At 50.5% G+C, this 23695-nt stretch overlaps 1 protein-coding gene across 6 annotated transcripts in view; it reads left to right on the top strand.

Moving 5' to 3' along the window:
- Styxl1 (serine/threonine/tyrosine interacting like 1) overlaps positions 1-22212 on the top strand; it is a 30694-nt gene extending 8482 nt beyond the window's left edge. For 4 of the 6 annotated variants that reach the window (XM_076923189.1, XM_076923188.1, XM_076923186.1 and 1 more), the window contains exons 3-8: positions 1150-1211; positions 4528-4705; positions 10393-10538; positions 12134-12279; positions 13764-13861; positions 21735-22212. In XM_076923189.1, the coding sequence (XP_076779304.1) occupies positions 1150-1211; positions 4528-4705; positions 10393-10538; positions 12134-12279; positions 13764-13861; positions 21735-22090 (986 nt within the window). In that variant the 3' untranslated portion in view covers positions 22091-22212. Of the gene's footprint in view, positions 1-1149; positions 1212-4527; positions 4706-10392; positions 10539-12133; positions 12280-13763; positions 13862-16438; positions 16552-21734 lie in introns of all 6 variants that reach the window. The other 2 variants (XM_076923190.1, XM_076923191.1) reach the window with 2 other exon arrangements.
- Positions 22213-23695: the final 1483 nt, after the last annotated feature.

The following is a 23695-nucleotide window of genomic DNA, read 5'->3' as shown; positions in this document are numbered from 1 at the left end:
ACCAACATACATACAAAGCCACCAACCCAAACACACATACCAACAATATACAGACACACACACACACACACACATCAGCACACTACTAACCAACAGGTATGTTGAGAACAGTGGCCTGCAGACCTTCCTTTTGAAGGGTAATCAAGTTTCAGGAGAGGGAAATGAATGGTTGGTTCAAATGCTGCCTATGATTAGGCCGAGAAGATCAGGCTCAGGGAGTAAGGTACTTGTACAGTCGTGAACACCAGAGTTTGGCCCCCAGCGCCCATATAAAAGTCAAGAGGTTCCACAGCCTGCCTGTAATCCCAGAGCTCGGGACAGGCAGCTGGGATACACTGGGCAGGCTGGCTAACTAGACTCTGAAAAGGGGAGCTTTGGGCTCAGTGAGACCTAGCTTCAGAAAATAAGGTAGAGAGTATTGAGGAAGATACACAGGCATGTGCACACGCTTGTACACACACCTCCACACTTTCTGCTTCTATACATACACCGCACACGTGCAAGCAACAGCAAATAGTGCTGCAGTTGAGTGTTACAGCACCTGAAAGACAGTTCAAGGTTAGACCGAGGAAAGCTCTACACTGCATGGTGGCCCAGCCTGAGGGCCCAGCACCAAGCAGCACAATCAAGAGTTTCAGGCTGCCTGGGTCACATGGTGAGACTCCATCTCAAAGAGATGAAGAGGTCAGCTAGGTGGCGGTGGTGTTACACCTTTGATCCCAGCACTTGGGACGAAGAGGCAGATGGATCTCTGCGAGGTCAAGGCCAGCTCCGTTTATAGTACATGTTCTAGGACAGCCAGGGCTACACAAAGAAACAACCTATTTTGAACCCCCCACCCCCACAAAAAAAAGAAGAAGAGGTAGAGGTGATGGAGTTAGGAGGGGTTTTTGTTGTTGTTGTTAAAGACAGAGTCTAGGGACTAAAGAGATGACTTTGTGAGTAAAGGTGTTTGCTGTCAAGCCTGACGACCTGAGTCTAGTCTCTGGAGACCATATGGTGGAAAGAGAGCTGACTCTCACAGGTTACCCTCTAGGCTCCACTGTGTGGCATGGAACCCCTCCCCCACATGCAGAAATACAGAAATTATTTATTTAAAGATAAGAATCTTACACATCCAGTTCTGAGTGCAACCCTTTTCTTCTCCAGATGTCCGATCCAAACGACAGTATGACGAGAGCCATGTGATCACTGCCCTTCGAGTGAAGAAGGTATCAGGCTGAGGAGGGCAGGAAGGAAAGGGAGTGGGGAGTTGTCTTGGGTCCAGAGGGTAGCATCCGCTGTGAATGGACAGGGTGGTGGTAATGGTGCTTGTCCCATGAGTCCTTCCCACAGTCCCTAGAGCTCCTCCTGGTGGATACTCCCTATTCCCGCTGTTGTTAAGTAGGCAGCTTGTCCTCCTGTCATTGGTGTCTGTGCTCTGGGAAAGAAGGCCCATACAGCCTCTGTAGTCTGCTCTGGGTCCTGCAGGACTTGTCTGTGAGCTGGGTGCTTCGTCTACTTTGTCTGGTCTCTGCCGGCTGGTAGGCGGTCAGTACAGGTTGGCAAGTAGTGGTGACCAGAGAGAGGCCTTCCCAATGCCCAGAACATACCCCAACCTTTGTTTACCTTGTGTGTATGTGTGTTTGTATAGTATTTGATTGATTGTGTGTGTGTGTGTGTATGTGTCAGCCAAAGGATGATAGTTGGCTTTTATCATCCACCTTAATTAAGATTCTTAAATCTTGCCAGGCAATGGTGGCGCACGCCTTTAATCCTAGCACTTGGGAGGCAGAGGCAGGCGGATTTCTGAGTTTGAGGCCAGCCTGGTCTACAGAGTGAGTTCCAGGACAGTCAAGGGCTATACAGAGAAACCCTGTCTTGAAAAACCAAAAAAAAAAAAAAAAATTAAATCTTTTATTACGTTATTCTATCTTCTATCTCTCTACCTTATGTTTCTTAAATTTTTTATTGCATTATTATGTTTTAAGAACTCTATGTGTGTTTGCATATGTGCACATGAGTGTAGATGCCTGCAGAGTCCAGAAGAGCACACTGGATCCATTGAATCCTGTAGAGCTAGAGCTACAGCCAGATGTGAGCTTCCCAAAACAGATGCTGGAGACTGACCTTGTCTTCCTCAAGTGTTGCAAGTGCTCTTAACAGCTGAGTGATCTCTCCAGCTCGCTTTATTACCCCTCTCTCATTTCTCTCTGTGTGGAGGTGGGGGTGAGTATATATCTGGGTGTGGCCAGACCATGTCATACTTGAGATGGGAAGATAACCTTTACATGTGGGTCCCGGGAACTGAACTCAGGTTCTCAGCTTATCAGCAATCACCTTTACCTGCTGAGACATCTCACTGGCCCTTATTTATTCTTAGCCAGAGTCTTGCTATGTAGTCTAGGCAATCCTGGATCTCAAGGTCCTCCTGCCTCACCGCCTCAAGTTGGCATGACATGTGTGAACCACCACCCTGCAACAGTCATCTTCCTGAATATTCTCTTGAGCTTTTAGACAAATAGATTTCTCCCCTTTGTGTTCCAGAGATCCTTGTTAGTCTGGACTTCTGTGGCCCTTAACTTCCTGCCTTGACACTATTCTGTAAAGCAGAATGCATGGGCACTTGTCATAGCGCCCCTGCATGTCCTCTGTTGGGCCTTCTGTATCAGATAGGCCAGGCTGCAACAGACAGTGTTGGGCTCAGATTCCCTTAGTGAGGGGGCTCATAAGGGACACTTAGAGCAAGCGAAGGCTACATTCTGAGCTGTCTTCTAGTGAGGAATCCTTGAGCTCTGCAACCTCTGTTAGGTTCCTGTATGTGTCTAGACTACATCCCCTCCCCAGGTGACCTCACCCCTCCCCAGGTGACCTCATCCCCTCCACTGGTGACTTCAACTCCTCCCTAGGTGAGCTCAACCCTTTTATTAGTTACCTTTCTAATTCCATTCGTTGCACCAACAAAAGCAACTGTAGTGGACAGGAGGAAGGTATTTTAGCTCACAGTTTGAGGGATATAGTTCTTCTTATTGGGGAAGGCATGACAGCAGGCATGTGAGCCAACAGATCACATTTTGTCTATAATCAGGAAGCAGAGAGTGGACCAGAAATGAGGTTGGACTGAAAAGCTTTCCCCTGTGACCCACTTTACCTGCTAAACATTCTATAATTGCCCAAAATAGTGTCATCATCTGGGGACATTTGTGCCTGTGAAAGACATCTCACACTGAAAGCACGACATCTTTTCTTTTTCTTTCTTTCTTTTTTTTTGGTTTTTGAAACAGGGTTTCTCTGTATAGCCCGGGCTGTTCTGGAACTCACTCTGTAGACCAGGCTGGCCTCGAACTCAGAAATCCGCTTGCCTCTGCCTCCCAAGTGCTGGGATTAAAGGCGTGTGCCACCACTGCCCGGCTAGCATGACATCTTTTATTTTTACTCTTGGGACCTACATTCTGGTGACCCAGCCACTCCTGACTCTGCCATTCATGGCTTCTGCTCGCCATTCCTCCATCTATGTGAAGCATGCATTTAAGGTCTGTCACGTGCCAGAGATTGATCTAGACGCCAACAAGATACATCAGTGTGCTGATATGTATAGAGGCTGCATGGTAGGATCTAGTATCATCTTGGAGACAAAACTCGGGGTACATCTGTGGCAGGGTTTCTAGAGTGGGTTAAATGAGGTGGGGACTCTCACCTTGAGTGTGGTCAGCACCATCCCCTGGACTGGATCCAGACTGAATAGACATGGGAAGGTGAACCCGGGTGCTGGGGGCACATGCTTTTTATCCCGGCACTCAGGAGGCAGAGGCAGGTGCTTATCTGCGAGTGTCAGGAAAGCCTGGTCTACAGAGTGAGTTTCAGGAAAGCCAGGGCTGCACAGAGAAACCCTGTCTCAACCCTCTATCTACCCCCTGGAGAAAGCCATCTGAGTGCCAGCATTCTCTCTGCTACCTCTGTGAACACACAGTGAGCAACCACCTCACGCTCACACTCTGGCAGCCACACCTCACCCCCACAACGGACTGTCCCTTAAACTGCGAGCCTTCCTTCCATAAGCCGCTCTTGTTGGCCACTTGGTCACAGCAGCGAGATAGTAATACAGCTAGAGCCTAAACAAGGGACCCAAGTCCTGCTGTCCCATAGCCTTCATTTGCTCTCACAGTTCTGGTGACATTCACCCACTTGCAACTTTTGCTTCAGGACCCAAGCCTCTGTAGCATCATGAATGGTTTTGGGTTTGGGTCTCCTGCTGACATCCAGCCAGCCACAGCAACTCTGATGGGCTGAGAACCCAGGGATGGACCAGCCATTCTCCAGCTAGGCCATCTCCAGCTTAGTCACCTGCTTTTGTCCTTCTTAGTGGTGGGTAGGGCAGACCCTTGAAGATTCAAGAGACTCTCCCATCTGTTAATGGTGTTTCCAGCTCATGAATCATCAGCAGGAGGAGGCCAGGAACCCCAGCCCCGCCTCAGGCTTGTCTGGGTGTTGTGCAGGGGCAGCAGAGCCAGCTGAGCTCCTGGCAACACAGATTTGTGGTTTCCTCAGAGAGATCATCAGTACCTCATCCCAGAGTCTGTAGATCTGGAGTGTGTGAGATACTGCATCGTGTATGACAGCAACACCAGTTCCCTGGAGCTGAGCATACGGCGGCGGCAGTATGGGGAGGAAGAGGAGGAGGAGGAGGAGGAAGAAGAAAAGGACAAGGACAAGGAGGAGGACACTGGTAATTTTTGTCTTTTTGGTGACGTTGTTTGGGAAAGGGTCTCTCAAGCCAGGTTGTGATGGTGCACACCTTTAACCCCAGCACTTGGGAGGCAGAGGTAGGCAGATCTCTGAGCTTGAGGCCAGCCTGGTCTACAGAGTGAGTTTCAGGACAGCACAAAGAAACCCTGTCTCTGAGGAAGAGAGTGTAGCTCCAGCTGTCTGAAAGACCTCTCTCTGCTTCCTGAGTGCACTCTGACAACTGAGCCTTCTCGGGGAGGTTTTCACAACAAGATAATAGTGGGTAGTACTATAGTCCTTAATTTTTGTGCAGCTGTGACCACATTACCTGAGGAAAACAAAGGAAGACAGAAGGATTTCTCTGTTATTTGTGTGTATGTATGTCTCCACACACAGGCCTGTGGAGACCAGAGGTCAGTCTCAGGTGTCAGTCCTCGAATGCCTTCTTTTTTAGGATGGTCTCTGCTGGCCTGGAGATTGTTGAGAAGGCTAGGCTGGCTGGCCCATGGGCACTAGGAAGCTACCTGTCCCTGCCTTCCAAGTGCTAGCATTGCAAAAGTGCGTCACTCTGCCTGGCTTTTACACAGGCTCTGAGGGTGGAATTCAGGTCTTCAACTTACTAAGCCATCTCCTGCAACATATATGCTTCTACACATGCAAAAACATGCATGCACACACACAGACACACGAATGTGACATACACACACATGAACGATAGGAGGAAGAGGAAGAGGAGGAGAAATCGCTCACACGCCTAGCAGTGAGCGCTGTCTGACTGCACACAGCAAATGATCTGAAACTCAGTGGCCCTAGATGACAGAGTGGTCATTATCAAATCTCTAGGTTCAGAATCCAGGGCCACTCCACCAGGAGACCCAGTGTTTCTCCAGAGGTTATAATCACAGTGTCAGCTGGGGTCAGGTGTGGTAGCACATGGGTGTAGTGCCAGCACTGGGAGTTGGAAGCACGAGGATTGCCCTGAGTTTGAGGACTGCCTGGGCTGCAGAGTGAGACCATGTTTCAAATGAAAACAAACAAAACACTGGGCTAGGACTGTAGCTTGGTCGTTTGTGTGCTCACCTAGCATGCAAGAGGCCTCGGTCCACTCCAATACCTCACAAACAGGTGCGATGGGACGCGCTTGGAATGTGGAGGCAGAAGGAGCAGATGCTTGAAGCTGCTGCCAGCTATACACAGCAAGTTCAAGGTCAGGCTAGGGTCCGTGAATCCAAAATATCCTTTATTTTGTCTCAAAATAAATTAAGAAAGAAAGGAAGGTAGGAAGGAAGGAAGGAAGGAAAGAAGGAAGGAAGGAAGAGCGAGCACACCTTTAATCTTTTATCTCAATACTCAGGAAGCAGAGGTGAGTGGATCTCTGTGAGTTTGAGGTCAGCCTGGTCTACAGAACAAGTTCCAGGACAGCCAGGGCTACATAGAGAAACTTTTATCTCAGTAATCAAATAAATACAATCTGCCCAGGGCTGTAGCTCAGTGATAGAGTGCTTGCCTCCCATGCACCCATGCACAAGGCCAAGGTCCGGTCCTCACTGCTGTGCGGGAGGGGGTGGGGTAGGATGGCTCAGCAGGCAATGCACTTGCCACCAAATTTAACAACCTGAGTTTCCTCTCCAGGACTCGCATGATGGAAGGAGAGAGAATTTACTCCTATGGGTGGTCCTCTGGTATCCACATGTGTGCTAATACACCTACACACTGTACAAACATACATGAATAAATAAAGTAGTAAAAACCAGAAGACCCCCTAAAAATATATGTAGTCAGTTACAAGACATTTAATTAAGTTTTGAAGCTGGTATATTCCCTTTGCAGCCTGTCGTTGGGGGATGATGGCCCATGCTGGCAGGATGAGGGTGGCTATTTACACTCCCTGCCACTGGGTGGCGCTATGGCCTCACCTTTAACACCTGCCAGCTAGACTTCCAAGTGGTCTTTGGCTTGGAAATTTCTTTTCCTTGTGCTATAGTTTGTAAGTATGTGCCAGTTTTAAATCAGAGTCTCATGTAGCTGAGCTAGCCTCAAACTCACTGTATAGCTAAGGATGACCTTGAACTTCTGGTCCTCCTCTCTCCACATTTTGAGTGCTGGTATTACAGGCATATGCCAGCATGTCAGATGCAGTGCTGGGGATGGACCCAGGGCCCTGCTAGGCCAGCTCTCTACCAACTGAGCTACACCCTTAACCCTTTGTTTGTCCCCATGTTTGTATATTTTGGACTGGAGAGATGGCTCAGCAGTTAAGACCTGAGTTGGAGTCCCAGCATCTATGTAGGGTGCCTCACGACTCTCTGTAACTACAGCTGCAGGGACCTGGCCCTCTGGGTGGGCACATGTGCACGTCCCTCAGCCCAGACACACACAACTGAAACCTTTTCAAAATTATGTTTTATATGTGTGTGTGTATGTATGTATCGTATGACACATGCCACGATACATGTGGATTCTGCCATGTAAGTCTTAGGGACCAAACTCAGGTGATCAGGTGTGGCAGCAAGTGTCTTTACTCTCTGAGCCATCTCTCTGGCCCCGCCTTTTTTGAGACAGGGTCTCATGTAGCCCAGGCTAGCCTTAACATCACTGTAGCTTGTATTTCTGAGCCCTTTGCCTCTACCTGCCCAGTGCTGGGACTGCAGGTGTGTACCGCCTGCCCAGCTTGTTCATGGTTTCAGGACTACAAACTGGACCCTGGAGCCCTAAGAACTGGGGCTGCTTAGGTGGTTCAGCAACAAAGATGCTTGCTGCCAAACATGACAACCCGAGTTTCATCCCCGAGACCCACATGGAAAGAGAGAACCATCTTCCACAAGTTGTCCTCTGACTTCCACATACATGCTATGGCAGATGCATGTCCCCACACAAATAAGTAAGTAAATATGATTTTAAAAACACTTTTACTCTATAAGGGGTGACACTGTGCTATTGAGTTTGCCACTCAGAAAGCGAACATTTCCACTGTAGGCAACTTTCCTTAGTGGAAATGATGAGGGTTTTTTTTAGGGGAGGTGGGGGATGAGGGCAGACCTGGTGGCATACACCTTTAATCCCAGCACTCAAGAAACAGAATTAGGCAGATCTCTGTGAGTTCAAGGACAGCCTGATGACATAGGGAGGAGTACGTAGGCCGGCTAGGGCTATGTAGTGAGACTCTTGTCTCCAAAAAAGAACAACAACAACAACAACAAACAAACAAACAAATCAAACAGATGCCTTTATGAAGCCAGGTGTGGTAGTACACACATCTGCAGGGCCACCATTAGTAAGGCTGAGGACAGGAATCCCAAATCTGTCATCCTTCTGCCTCAGTCTCTTGAGTGTTGGGATTGCAGGGGTGCACCAACATGCCCAGCTACTGTTTTTAACAAACAGCCTTTTCTGAAACAGTGCGAGAGCCCCTGAAGCTGCTTGGCAGGGTGAGCAGGTTCTGCGGGTCCCCAGCTGTCTCTAGCTGACCCTGCAGGTGCGGGCTGCACGTCTCTAGCAGTGGAGAGGCAGACACCTAGACTAAAGGAAACAGCATTGATGTGGCCTGGGACTGCCATTCCAACCCCTGTGGCCTCTTGCTCAAGAGAGACATGGCTGCTGCCCTGTAACCTGCTATCTGGACTCTGGGACCTCTGAGCCAGGCCTCATGGGGAAGGGGGGTCGATTTCATCTGATGCCTGCAAGATTTCTCCCTCCATGGTTTACAGACACGGGTTCATCCTCTGGACAGCTCCCTGCCACTTATGTCCCGGGAAGTCCCTTCTGGAAGTGTCCTTGTCTTCAGGAAGAAAAGTTCAGTTTATTTAATCAAACTAACTAATTTTTTCTTCTCTAGTTGATTTTACGTTGTGTGTATGTGTGACTGTACATGAATAGGTACGCTCACAGAAGCCTTAGGTGTTGGTCCTCAGATGCATCTAAACCTAGTAGGCAGTGAATACTGTTCATATTATATAGCATAATTATGAAAGGTTTGAGGTTTATGTTTATAGCAAACCATAAAAGGAGTCCACTGAGGTGATCTCTGGGACCCACATGATAGGAGAAGAGAATGGACTCCTGCAACGTAACTGCTTTCCACATGTGCACCACGGGATGAGTCTCAAATATGCATGTGCGCGCGCGCACACACACACACACAGAAGCCAGGCACAATGATACATGCATCTAATCCCTACACTCAGGAGGATGAGTCAGGAGAACAGTGAGTTCCAGGCCAGAGATCTCGTCTCAGAAATAAGACTAAATCATAAGGATGTTTGACACCCACCAGGGCAAGCACAATTTAAAACATGACAAGTGTTATAAGAGCAAGTGTTGTCAAGAGTGTGGGGCCTTTGTACACCATGGGACACAGTGTAAGGACCTGGGCAGGGAGGCTCCTGACTGTCATCCCAGCTTGGAAACTGAGCCTGCAGGATTGCTACAGTTTCAAGGGCAGTCTTGTCTACATAGTGAGTCCCAGGCAGGACTCTTTGTGCTACCCTGACTCCAAGCACAAAACAAAACCAGAGTCAGGAAAATGGTACAAAGCACCTGGGAACAGACCCCCAAGCTGAGTTCCATCCCAGGATCCCAATGGGGCAGGAGAGAGTGGATTCCTAGGAGTTGGCCTCTAATCTCCATACAGACACTGTGGCACATGTATATACCTGTACACACACACACCATTAAAAATGAACTAAATTTTACAAAAATTAAAAACCCAAAGCTGGGCATTAAATATGGGCACACACATTTAATCTGAGCACTTGGAAGGCAGACATAGGCAGATCTTTGATATCAAGATTAGCCTGCTCTACAGAGCAAGTTCCAGGACTACCAGAGTTACACAGAGAAACACTGTCTCAGAACAAACAAACGGACAAACAAAAAACAAAAAAACAAACCAACTAAAAACCTAACCCAAACAAAGCACAACTGTAAGAAGAGAGTATAAAACAGTCTGGTGTAAAGAGAGCAATGGCGACTGTCTGGTGTTGAGGTACACACTCCAAGAGAGTTAAAACACATCCCACAAAGACTTGTGCTTTGTTCGGTACGGGTGTCTTAATAAGCCAATGAATGGGTGAAACTGGCTGCAGGATATTCCACAGAATAGAACACTATTCAGCCATACAAGGTTGGATGTGGGGCTGGAGAGATGGATCAGCAGTTAAAACACACACTTTACTCTGTAGAGAGCTCAAGTTGAGTTTCCAGAATCTATGTCAGGGGGCTCACAGCAATCTGTCTCTCCAGCCCTGGGCACCTTACTGTACTGGGTGCCCTGTACTGGCTTCCACGGGCACCTCTACCCTGTGCACAAACCCACACATACACATAATTAAAAATAATACAAAGTTGACACTGGAGAGATGGCTCAGTGATTAAGAGCACTGGTTGTTCTTCCAGAGGACCCGGGTTTGGTTCCCAGTGCCTAAATAGTTGCTTACAACTGTCTATAGCTCCAGTTGCAGGTAACACAGTGCCTTCTTTTGGCCTCTGCATTCCCTGTGCACATGTGGTGCACAGACACGCTTGCCCGCACAACACAGGGCCTCACTTGTAACATTCCTCTCTGTCCTTGACTCAGATTGTTTTCTAACTTTATTTATGTGCCCCTTAACTTTCAGTGGAAGTGGCTGTCCAGTCTCACACTAGGCAAATGGTAAATACATGTTGAACCTCTTTGGTTTCTGCCTGTAGAACTCTTACCTGGACCTGCTGTGGAATTTGGACAAATCCTCATCCACTTTACCCGCCAACCTGTCTATGTCCTCAGAGGGGGCTATGAGTGCTTCTCTGGCATGTACCACTTCTTCCGGACCCAGAAGATCATCTGGATGCCCCAGGTGAGAGGAGAAAACGCATAGGCTATGAGGAAGTGAGGCTGGAGACTGACAGGTAAATGGAGGAGGAGAAAGAGAAGATGGGGATAGAAGACGTGGGAAATGAGAGTGGAGAAATAAGCCTAGGGCAACTGGTGGGGTTTGGTCCATAATAACAGACTCTGAGCTAACACATTGTTCTGGCTGGTTTTGTGTGTCAACTTGACACAAGCTGAAGTTATCACAGACAAAGGTGCTTCCCTTGAGGAAATGCCTCCATGAGATCCAGCTGTAAGGCATTTTCTCAGTTGGTGATCCCAGTCCATTGTGGGTGGTGCCATCCCTGGGCTGGTAGTCCTGGGTTCTATAAGAAAGCAAACTGAGCAAGGCAGGGGAAGCAAGCCAGTAAGTAGTATCCCTCCAAGGCCTCTGCATCAGCTCCTGCCTCCAAGTTCCTGCCCTGCTTGAGTTCCAGTCCTGACTTCCTTTGGTGATGAACAGCAATGTGGAAGTGTAAGCTGAATAAACCCTCTCCTCCCCTACCTCCTTGTTGATCATGATGCTTGTGCAGGAATCCAAACCTGACTAAGACACACATTGTCTTAGTTAGGGTTTTACTGCTGTGAACAGACACCATGACCAAGGCAACTCTTATAAGGACAACATTTAATTGGGGCTGGCTTACAGGTTCAGAGGTTCAGTCCATTATCATCAAGGCAGGAGCATGGCAGCATCCAGGCAGGCATGGTGCAGGAGGAGCTGAGAGTTCTACATCTTCATCTGAAGGCTGCTAGCAGAATACTGGTTTCCAGGCAGCTAGGATGAGGGTCTTATAGCCCACACCCACAGTGACACACCTTCTAATAGTGCCACTCCCTGGGCCAAGCATATACAAACCATCACACACATTATGGGGAGGCCAAACATAGGAACGGAACCTAGAGGGTTGTATGGTTTCTGTGTGAGGCAGTGTGGTAGGTCTGACTCTGAAATGTTCCTGCTCTGTAGCATGCCCCGTTCCTCACTGCCATGCGCAGGACCCACCACCATGCCTTCCGTACCATGTTGGATTAAAGGCTCTAAAACTGAGAGCTAAAGTAAACCTTTTTGTTCTCAGTATTTTGTACCTAGGATGTTGCTAGATTTCTTTTTTTCTGATAACATTGACTTATTTTGTGGTGTGTGTGTGTGTGTGTGTGCGTGCGCGCACGTGTATACATGCCATGATGCATATATGGAAACCAGATTCTCTCCTTCCAACATGTGGGGCCCAGGGATTGAATTCAAGTTGCTTGGCAGCAAGCAGTAACCTCAACCAGACAAGTTTTGGGTCACAGGGTGTCAATTCTAGACTTTGTGTGTATGACCAGGTACAAACAGGTACCATGAGGGAAGGGGGTGCCATTGTGGAGACCCGTTTATGTGCTGATGCTGCGGGCCAGTCCTTGTTTACACCCAGGCCTCTGACTTCTCATGTGAGGTATTCATTGTCAATGTCGCCTTCGCTGTCTTTGGATTGCTCTTCTGAGCTTGCCTGTAGAGCCACTCCTCCAGAGAGAACCTCCCAACTATCCTCAGTGGGTGTGTACCCACAGCAGCCTTCTTCCTTCCCACACCAGGAACTGGATGCCTTCCAGCCATACCCAATTGAGATACTTCCAGGCAAAGTCTTTCTGGGCAAAATCAGTCAAGCCTGCAATGCTAAGATGCACAAGGATTTGAAAATTAAAGCACATGTCAATATTTCCATGGAGACAACACCCTAGTAAGTAAAGGTGATACTGTGTGTGTGTGTGCAAGACACACACACATGCAGATGTCTGTGCCGATGGAGGCCATATGTTAATGTTGACGGTCTTTCTTTCGTCATTCTCCTCTTTATTTTTTTAAAGAAGGGTCTATCACCGCACTTGGTGCTCGTGGACTGGATGATCTGGCTAGCCAGCAAGTTTGGGGACTTTTCTCTTTGGCTCCAGCCCTAAGTTTCCAGATGTGTGCCCCCATTAACCCAGCTTTTTTTGTGCAGATGCTAGAGACTGTGGCACAGGTCCTTATCCTGTCCAGTAGGCATTTTGCTGCCTGGGCAGCCCTGCGCTCTCTCTCTCTGCCCATGCTTTTGTTTTAGGTGAAGTCACTTGTTTACGTGTTTCTTGCTGCTGCAGTTTGTGGCTGATTTGCCACAACAGTACTAGAGATCAAACCCAGGTCTCCCCTACACTGGGCAAATGCTGCTCTGCTGAGCCAGGCCCCACTCCTTCACTGGAGGGTTCTAGCAGAGTGCTTCAGCCACAGCACCAGACCCTCCCTTCAGCCACACCACCAGACCCTCCCTGGCACATTCTAGGCAGATGTCTATGACAGAGTTCCTCTGTGAGCATGTGGGTAACTCTCTGTCGGGGCCATGCCTATCTTCAGTGTTATTCTGCTCCTGACAGGACCTCTCATTGGCCTAGAATTTACCAAACAGGCTAGGCTGGCTGGCCAGTGAGGCCAAGGCTCTACTTGCCCAGTGCTGGAATTCCAACTGTAGGCCACCAAGCCTGGCTTTTTTTTTTTTTTTTTTTTTTTTTTTTTTTTAATATAAGTTGTGAATCAAAGTCAGATCCTGATGCTTGCCTGATAAATATTTTATCAACTGAGCTATTTCCCAACCCTCAGGTACTATTTCTATTAGTTCCTGTCATCCTGATGCCAGCCCCTAATCATTCCCTTCTGGTGCTGTGGACATTACACAGTACACTACACTACAGTGTGGCTGGCTGATCCCCTGTGTGTCGTATGACTTTTCCTGGGGAGATGTGGAGAAACATCTACTCATCCTGGATAGGACACTGGTGACAGATGGCAGTAAGGACACCACCATCAAAGTCCAACATAGACAACCAGTGACTTTACTGTGGTTACTTAACAGGTGCACGTGTGTAGGGAGGTGACTAACAGGAACATGGATGACTCACCAGCAGCTGAATCAGGGTTCATGATAACTGGGACCTTGGAGCTCCTTGCATGACTCACAGACAGCTCGTCAGGCCAGAGTCTCCTCTCACCTGCAGTTGTTACTACCTATATAACTTGGGGAGGGGCCTTGTGAATCTTGTAAGTTTCAGGAAATTTTGGGTGCTTACAAGTTGCTCATTCCTGAGCTTTGGAAGTTTCCTTTACTTCCTGAGTGCTAAGGAGCCTCCCTCCTGGAAGGAATGCTCCAGTAAGGCAGAAACAGATGCTCACCACTGTGCTGTATTCCTTCAGTTTTGTAGGCAACCCAGACAAGCTCCTGCACATCAAGATTGAGGATACTCCAGACTCCATCCTTTTCCCTTTTTTCCGCCACATCTGTCACTTTATGGGTAAGGAGGATTCCCGGATTCAGGAGCATTCTATGTGTGTTGACAAGTCTCTCTCTGCTTGAGACCCCAGGACTTGAGAAGAAGTATAAAATCACATTCAGCGGCTCAGAATCCCTCAGCCGTATGTACATTAGCAGCTTAGAAGGAGTGCACCCCCCCACCCCGGACAGCACCACACTGTATCTGATTGTCCCTTGGCTAGATGGCTATTCCTTCTGAGCTAGTCATACAGTGAAGATACTGGCCAAAAATGGGTGCACCATGTTTGGGGTGCCTGCTCCTCTGTGGGGTCTGGGGCCTCAGAAATGCTTCTCTTTCTATTTCTGTGCCCAGTGCTAGTTAGTAGAGTGGAGTAAGGGAAGGAAGCCACGCCCCCAAACCCATGCAGCTCTGAATCCCATCATGCTTCATGTGTCTACTTGGCTCTGCTCTGGCCTCCCACTTGGCGTAACAATGTCTGTCAGTTGCTTAATACAGAGCCTTCAGTTATTCCCAGGGCTTAGCATTGACCAAAAGAAGCAAGATTGCTGGGCAGAGCTAAGCTGAGTCAGGTCAGGGGTCTTGACTGCCAACATGGTACCAATAAGACCCCAGCGGCTGGGGTGGGGTAGTAGCCTCTACCATCCCTCACTTGCCCAGAAATTCACCACTTTCACTTTTTAATTTTTTTTCTACCTGAGTTCTACAACCAGGGTGGAACACATGCTAGGTAAGTGCTCTACCTCTAAGGCACACCCCAGCCCCTCACTGAGGGATTCTAGGCAGGGGCTCTACCACTGAGCCACGCCCCCAGCCCCTCACTGAGGGATCCTAGGCAGGGGCTCTACCACTGAGCCACGCCCCCAGCCCCTCACTGGAGGATTCTAGGCAGGGGCTCTACCGCTGAGCCACGCCCCCAGCCCAGCCCCTCACTGGGGGATTCTAGGCAGGTGCTCTACCACTGAGCCACGCCCCCAGACCAGCCCCTCACTGGGGGAGTCTAGGCAGGAGCTCTACCACTGAGCCACGCCCCCAGCCCCTCACTGGAGGATTCTAGGCAGGGGCTCTACCACTGAGCCACACCCCAGCCCCTCACTGGGGGATTCTAGGCAGGGGCTCTCCCACTGAGCCACGCCCCAGCCCCTCACTGGGGGAGTCTAGGCAGGTGCTCTACCACTGAGCCACGCCCCCAGCCCAGCCCCTCACTGGGGGATTCTAGGCAGGTGCTCTACCACTGAGCCACGCCCCCAGCCCCTCACTGGAGGATTCTAGGCAGGGGCTCTCCCACTGAGCCATGCCCCAGCCCCTCACTGGGGGAGTCTAGGCAGGGGCTCTACCACTGAGCCACACCCCAGCCCCTCACTGGGGGATTCTAGGCAGGGGCTCTACCACTGAGCCACACCCCCAGCCCCTCACTGGGGGATTCTAGGCAGGGGCTCTACCACTGAGCCACGCCTCCAGCCCCTCACTGGGGGATTCTAGGCAGGGGCTCTACCACTGAGCCACGCCCCCAGCCCCTCACTGGGGGATTCTAGGCAGGGGCTCTACCACTGAGCCACGCCCCCAGCCCCTCACTGGGGGATTCTAGGCAGGTGCTCTACCACTGAGCCACGCCCCCAGCCCCTCACTGGAGGATTCTAGGCAGGGGCTCTCCCACTGAGCCATGCCCCAGCCCCTCACTGGGGGAGTCTAGGCAGGGGCTCTCCCACTGAGCCACGCCCCAGCCCCTCACTGGGGGAGTCTAGGCAGGTGCTCTACCACTGAGCCACGCCCCCAGCCCCTCACTGGAGGATTCTAGGCAGGGGCTCTCCCACTGAGCCATGCCCCAGCCCCTCACTGGGGGAGTCTAGGCAGGGGCTCTACCACTGAGCCACACCCCAGCCCCTCACTGGGGGATTCTAGGCAGGGGCTCTACCACTGAGCCACACCCCCAGCCCCTCACTGGGGGATTCTAGGCAGGGGCTCTACCACTGAGCCACGCCTCCAGCCCCTCACTGGGGGATTCTAGGCAGGGGCTCTACCACTGAGCCACGCCCCCAGCCCCTCACTGGGGGATTCTAGGCAGGGGCTCTACCACTGAGCCACGCCCCCAGCCCCTCCCTGGGGGATTCTAGGCAGGGGCTCTACCACTGAGCCACGCCCCCAGCCCCTCCCTGGGGGATTCTAGGCAGGGGCTCTACCACTGAGCCACGCCCCCAGCCCCTCCCTGGGGGATTCTAGGCAGGGGCTCTACCACTGAGCCACACCCCCAGCCCCTCACTGGGGGATTCTAGGCAGGGGCTCTACCACTGAGCCACGCCCCCAGCCCCTCCCTGGGGGATTCTAGGCAGGAGCTCTACCACTGAGCCACGCCCCCAGCCCCTCACTGGGGGATTCTAAGAGTCTAGGACCCGCAGTCCTCTATTTCTTTTTCCTTTTGACAGTGTCTTCCTGGGTTGCCTAGCCTGACCTTGAACTTACAGTCTTTTTTCCTCTTAGCCTCTGAACACCTAGGATTCTAGCCTGTGCTACTGGGCCTGCAAGGATGGTCTCCTGATGGCCACTGAGGATCCCAGGGGAGAGTGCCATGCACAGCCTTTCTCTCTCTTCCTTCTGCAGAACTTCATCTCAGGCTCCGCTCTGTCATTATGGTCTTTTCCACCAGGGGCATCAGCCGCAGCACTGCAGTTGCGGTGGCCTTCCTCATGCATTATAATGAGGAGACCCTGAAGGTTTGTGGCCTGGGGCTCAGGCTTGGGCTCTACTGGGACACTGCTCGCCTGGCTTGTAAAAGGCTCTGGGTCTAAGTCGGGCATGGTGGTTTGTTTACACTTTTAATCACTGCACGCAAGAAACAGAAGCAGAGGCAGGTGGATCTCTGAATTTGGGGCCAGCCTGGTCTACAGAGTGAGTTCCAAGACAGCCAGGGCTACACAGAGAAATCCCATCTGAAGAAAAAAAAAAAAAAAGTTCTGTTTCCTGGGCAAGAATTGAACCCTAGGAGGGGAGTCTGAGCTGGATCTGGGCATACTTTAGACTGCGGTACTGCCATAGGTCTTACCTTTAAGATAAGATGGAAGAGAGTCAGGGAGGAGAAATCTGAAGTTTAGATGTCACCCAGCCCACAGTGCTCAAGAGTATGGTCCCTCTGCTTAGACCAGGAGCTTCAGAGCAGGGGCTCAGCCAATCCAGTCTCTGGATGACAGTTTGCCTGGATGGCCGTTCTCAGAGGCCTGGCCTTCTGCAGTAGCAGCGTAGGCTGCTCTGGGGTTCTGAGCAGTGTCTCCAGCCTTGTCTGTTGTTCTGATAAAATACTCTACAAAAGCAGTGAAGGGAGAACGGGCTGATGCCAGCTCACCTCTTCAGCTTATGATCCATAGTGGTGGGGAAGTCAAGGCAGCAGGAGCTTGAAGCAGCTGGTCACAGTGTATCACTATGAGGAAGCACAGAGTGACTGATCCGTACTGCAGCCATGCTCGCTGCCGTGCTCACCGGCGGTGCGGTGCGTACTGCAGCCATGCTTGCTGCCGTGCTCACCGGCGGTGCGGTGCGGTGCGGTGCGGTGCGGTGCGGTGCGGTGCGGTGCGGTGCGGTGCGGTGCGGTGCGGTGCGGTGCGGTGCGGTGCGGTGCGGTGCGGTGCGTACTGCAGCCATGCTCACTTTCTCCGTTTTCTGCAGTCCAGGATCCCAGGCAGGGAATGGTCCTGCCTACCATAAAAAAAAGAGTCTTCCTGCATCAGTTGACACAATCAAGACAGTTCCCCACAGACAGACCCACAGGCCAACCTATTCTAGACAGTCCCTCATGGAGACTCCCTTCTGGGTTATTCCAGACCCTGCCAAGCTTAGAAGTGAAATTATGAGCCACAGGCCACAGTCCCCAAGTTAGTTTGGGTTTATCCCAAGGAGAATTTCATGGAGCCACAGAATGGCTGGGCTGGCTGGGTCTTCCTTCCTTCCTTCCTTCCTTCCTTCCTTCCTTCCTTCCTTCCTTCCTTCCTTCCTTCCTTCCCTCTTTTCCCTCCCTCCCTCCCTTGAAAGCAGAGGGACAGAAAAGCAGGAGCTTGTACAGCAATGCCAGAGGGAGTCATGACAGATGTCAGGCGGGAGCATGTCCTGGCATTTCCCATGATAAACTTTGCTAGTCACAACCTGCTTGCAGGCTCAGAGGGCATGAGATTCCAACCTGGAGGCATGGCTCAGTGGTAGAGCACTTGCCTAGAAACCCCCAGTGGGGGCTGTGGCTCAGTGCAAGAGTACTTCGATATCCCCCAAAGAGGGCCTGCAGGAGGAGCTGAGTGTTCTTTGCTGGAATACTCCAGTGTGTAGCAATAGTGCACTTGCCTAGAATCCATAAGGCCCTGAGTTCGATTCCCACCTATCACTGGGAAAACAAAACCTGAAAGCTATTGAGCTATCTAACTGTGACAGTGTCAGTACTTTCTGGCCACATCAAAGTAGAAGCCAAGGCTTCTAGCCAGGGTGGGTTGGGACAAGGGTAAAGTGGGCCTCTCTGGCTTGGCTCCTTTCCTAGCTAAGCTAGGGCCTAAAGGGTGTGCTCAGCCCTTGCCACCTGCTTTGCTTGTCCCTGCCAGTGGTCGATGCTGGATCCCCTCAGGTCCAGGTGAGCTTGGACTCTGGAGGAGCCATCTTTGTCCTCTTTAGGAAGTCCCAGTACTGAGCACTCTTCCCAGAGATGCCTTCTAGCTAACTCTTTGCCAAAAAGAGCTGGTGAGCTCCCTTCGCTGTCACTAAGGAGTGCCTGCTTCTCACCTGGCATGGCGGTTGGCTCACTAACATACCTTGGCCTGGGCTTGACCACAGGAGGATCACTTGGAAGTCCTTACCTATAAGCCTGGCTCTCTGGATTTAATGCCTGGAACCTAACTAAAGCTGCAAGGAGGGACCTGACTCCACATCAGCCTCCACAAGTGTACACTGCCATGTGCATCCTACCATATATGTATCTCATGGACGCTCTCTCTATAACATGATAATAAGTAATTTATTTATTCATTTAAGACAGTTTTTTTTTTTCTCTGTAACTTTGTCCTGAAACTCACTCTGTAGACCAGGCTGGCCTTGAACTCAGAGATTCACTTGTCTCTACCTCTTGAGTACTGGGTTAAAGACCTGCACCACCACCACCCAACTGCTTATTTTTATTTCATGTGTACTGGTGTTTCTCCACCTGTGTTTTGTGTGCACCATGCACGCAGTGTCCCCAAAGGAGAGAAGAGGGATTATACCCACTTGGGAGCCACCATAGAGGCACCAGAAATTGAAGCTGGCGCTTCTGGAAGAGCAGCGATTGCTCGAAACCTCAAAGCCATCTCTCTAGCCCCCATTTGGTGCCCTCCATTTTAAAAGATAGGGTTCACTATGTTGCATAAATTTTGCTATATAGTTCATGGTGGCCTGGAACTCACTATATGACTGGGCCCATCTGCAGCTGGCTATACAACTCGGGCTTACAGGGAACTCCTGGTGTAACTGCAGGCTAGACTTACAAGCCTTTTCCCACCTCCACCTCCTGAGTGTTGGGGTTGTAGCCTTGTCCCACTGTCCCTGGTCCTTTAGTCCTGTATATATAGTGACACATTCTCAACAAACTTGCAGCCTAGATACTGTTATGTTCCCTGTCTTTCCCAGGGGTGCTGAGTGTGGGTACTGTCCCTGAGGCTGCACAGTTCCAGACAGTACAGCTTCAGCTATCCTCCTCAGGTGTCCTCTGCCTTGGGTTCTTCTCTCTCTCTCTCTCTCTCTCTCTCTCTCTCTCTCTCTCTCTCTCCTTTCTTTTTTGAGACAAGTTCTCATTGACCTGGAGTTTGACAACTAGAGACATAGGCTGACTGGAGCCCCTACAGATCCATCTGTCTCCTGCTCCTCAGTGCTGGGAATAAACATGACTTCCCGAGTTGAACGCAGGGCCTCAGGCTTATTATAAGGCAGTCGCTTTAGAGCAGGTTCCCCCCTTTTACCCCTCCCTCACTCCTCTCTCCCTCCCTTCCTCCTCCCCCTCTCTCTTTCTTTCTTTCCTTCTTTCTCTCTTTTGTTTTTTCGAGACAGGGTTTCTCTGTGCAGCTCTGGCTGTCATGGAACTCACTCTGTAGACCAAGCTGGCCTCGAACTCAGAGATCTGCCTGCCTCTGCCTCCTGAGTGCTTAAAGGAGATTAAAGGCGTGCACTGCCACCGCCTGGCTTCTCCCTTTCGTAGTGTGTATGTGTCTGCACTTCAGTGTATATATATGTGTCATGTGTGTGCAGGTGCTTGTGGGAGCCAAAAGCATCAGGTCCGGAGGAATTGTGTCACAAGTGGTTGGACTGTGGGTGCTGGGAAACGATCCTGAGGCCTCTGGGAGGGCAGCAGGTGCTGTTAATCACCAAGCCATCTCTCCAGGCCCTTGGTTTCTTGTCTTATTTCTCCTCCTCTTCCTCTTCCCCTCTGTTCTTCCTCTTCGTCTTCTTCCTCCTTCTCCTCTTCCTCCTCCTCTTCTTCCTCCCCTTCCACTGTCTGTCATTAGCACATAGAAGCACAGTGGACAAGTATGTGTTGAACTTATTATGCGCCTGTGGGGGGTTGTGTGCACATGAGTGTAGTTGTCCTCAGAAGCCAGAAGAAGTCATCATACCTCCTGGAGCTGGAGGTTGAGAGTTGCCTGGTGAGGTGCTACGAGCCAAACTCAGGTCCTCGGCAAGAGCAGTCCATGGTTTTAATCTCTGAGGCATCATTACTCTAGCCCCTACGGTACCACTGTGCCTTTCCACTCTCTCCATCTATAGCCCAGATGAAGGCCACATATTGATGGATCTGCACTTATTGTGTGCATTCAGCACCTGCAGGAAGGCAGCTTTGCCTGTCCTCCTTCGGAGAACTGGCCTGTGATTCTTGTCATCTCTCCAGTGATTCATCCAGTCTCAATGCAAACCTTTGTTGAGGCTGTTGTGTGTCCCAGGCTCAGCCTGGCGTTGACCTGCCCACGGGAGCGTGCATGCATTGTCTCATAAGAGCCATGGGAAATAAGAGTCAGAAGCCGAGGAGCTTGCCCATGGCCCTGTGCCCAGGGCTCCTTGCCCTAATGATTTCACCCCAGGCTGCTATTATGTCTATGCTTAAATTATTTTCCCCCTCTGTTCCTTTGAGAGAGGGAGAGAGACAGAGAGAGAGCGTGTGCATGCATGCATATACTCACACATATGCACACATTTGTGCATGTATTCACATGGCACATGTACAGAGGTCAGTCCTCTTCTTGCACCATATGGGTCACTAGGGTTGAACTCAGATCACCAGACTTGGGGCCCCACCTTCTCTTCTCCTCTATCTCCCCTCCCCCTCCTCCTCCTTTCCCTCTTTTCTTTTCTCTCTCTTTCTTCTTTCCTTCCTTTCTTTCTTCCTTTCGACTCCACAATTAAGCTAGACACGTAGGCCAGTGAGCCTCAGGAATCCTCCTGTCTCTGCTTCTCCAGCACTAGGATTACAAGTGCGACACTACAACTAGTTTTTTTTTTTGGTTTTTTTTTTTTTTTTTTTTTTTTTTTTTTGGTTTTTCGAGACAGGGTTTCTCTGTGTAGCCCTGGCTGTCCTGGAACTCACTCTGTAGACCAGGCTGGCCTTGAACTCAGAAATCCGCCTGCCTCTGCCTCCCAAGTGCTGGGATTAAAGGCATGCACCACCATGGCCCGGCTACAACTAGCTTTTTTACGTGGGTCCTGGGCACTGGACTCGGCCCCCATGCTTGCTCTGAAAGCACACTATCAATGAACTTCTAGCCTAGCCCTTGCATCTGCATCTAGTCTTAAGCCATCGTGTGGGCTTCTGGGTAGGTATCTCCTGTCCCCCTGAGCTGGCTGTGATCTACTATGGAAGCATCCAACACCTATCCTGAAGCCTTCCTTATCTCTGCATTCACAGAGGTCCTGGGCCCATGTAAAGAAATGCAAAACCAACATGCGGCCCAATCGGGCCTTCGTGGCCCAGCTGCTGGAGTGGGAGAGAGTCCTCCATGGGGAGTATCTCACAGACATCTCGGAGCCTATCTACTGACCATCGCCTGTCACCCAGCCGTGATCACCGAGGAGCCTTGGTTGGGACTTTTGGGGTGGGAGGGGGGCTGGGTTTGCACTTGGAGTGGTCCTGGAGAAGACGTTTGCTGCCTGGAGGTTCATATCCGCATCGAAAGACTGGTTCTGTTGGTGTTGTGTTCCCCAATACTGAGGATTAAACCTAGAGCAGCGGTTCTCAGCCTTCCTAATGCTGCGACCCTTTAACACAGTTCCTCATGCTGTGCTGACCCCCAACCATAACATTATTTCAGTGCTACTTCATAACTGTAATTTTGCTACCGTTATGAATTGTAATGCAGATACCCGTGTTTTCTGATGCTGTCAGGCGACCTCTGTGTAAAGATCATTTGACCCCCAAAGGGGTCTGGATCCACAGGTTGAGAACCACTGACTTAGAGCCTGGCACATGCTAGGCAAGCCCCCTAGCCTTTTATTTTGAGTCAAGGTTTCATATAGACTGGGATGGCCTCAAACTCAGGAGCTGAAGAGGACCTTAACTCACACCCTGCTGCCCCCAGCTCTCCAGTGCTGAGACTGCAGTGTACACCACTCCTTCGGTTTCTGCGGTGCTGGGGATGGACCCAGGGCTTCCTGCAGGCTAGCCTGGCACTCCACCAAACTGAACCACACACCTGTCCTGCACCCGATTTCTTCTAATCCATTTTCTACACTTTTATTTTAGATTTGCTTGTTTTATGTATGTAGATGTCTTGCCTGCATGTATGTTTATGTATCACATGTATGCCTTGCAGACAGACAGACATACAGATGTCAGAAAGGGGGCATTGCATCCCTTGGAACTGGAGTGACTGATGGTTGTGAGCTGCCGTGATGGTGCTGGGAACCAAACCTGGGTCCTCTGGGAAAGCAGCCGGTGCTCTTCAGCACTGAGCCTTCTCTCCGCCGGGTTCCGTGCCTCTTGCCTGAGTGTTGCGATTCTAGGTGTGCTCCACTATGACTGGCCTTCTTAGGCCCAGGTCCATTCAGCAGAGCAGAACCCTTTTCCTTCTGGCTCCTCAGGCACCTCTATACCTGGAGGCGAGCTGCACCAACCCTACTGCGGTCCTGGAGCACACCGATGACGTCCGCTCTGGAGGTTCCCTGTGTGCTCTGGGGGTGCTCAGCGATGCTTGTTGCCCATCCAGCCATGCTCTGTGTTGTGACCAGCTGTCACCATGTCTATCCCAGGGTGCAGATCCTCCCCCCAGCCTTAGAGATGCTCCAGACTTCAGAGGCCCCAAAACAGGGCTCTTTGCCTCAGTCCCAGAGCCAGAGCTCTGTCCCCAGCTTACTGGGAAGGAGACACTCTGGCCCTCCTCTCACACACTCCCAGGCTTCTAGAAATTCTATGCCCATTTTTTCCTTTTTCTTTTTTCTTTTCTTTCTTTCTTTCTTTCTTTCTTTCTTTTTTTCTTTCTTTCTTTTTCTTTTTCTTTTTTTTTTTTTTTTTTTTTTTGTTTATTCAAGACAGGGTTTCTCTGTGTATCCCTGGCTGTCCTGGTAATCACTCTGTAGACCAGGCTGGCCTGGAACTCAGAAATCCGCCTGTCTCTGCCTCCCAAGTGCTGAGATTAAACCATTTTTTTTTCCTTTTGAGACAGAGTCTCATGTAGCCCAGGATAGCCTAGAAGTCCCTATGTAGGAAGATGGCATCGAACTTCTGATTCTCTTGCCTTTTCTGTCCAGTTGCTAGGAATCCAGGCCTGTACCACCACACCGAATTTGTGGTACTAGGAAGCAAACCCAGGCCTTCCTGTATATAGGCATTCTGCCGACTGAGCCACCTCCCCAAAGCCTCCAAATTCCACA

This window comes from Arvicanthis niloticus, chromosome 24 (genome assembly GCF_011762505.2).
Source record: "Arvicanthis niloticus isolate mArvNil1 chromosome 24, mArvNil1.pat.X, whole genome shotgun sequence".
Classification (NCBI taxonomy): Eukaryota; Metazoa; Chordata; class Mammalia; order Rodentia; family Muridae; genus Arvicanthis; species Arvicanthis niloticus.
The sequence above is the reverse complement of the archived record's forward strand: the minus strand, read 5'-3'. Positions and strand labels throughout refer to the sequence as shown.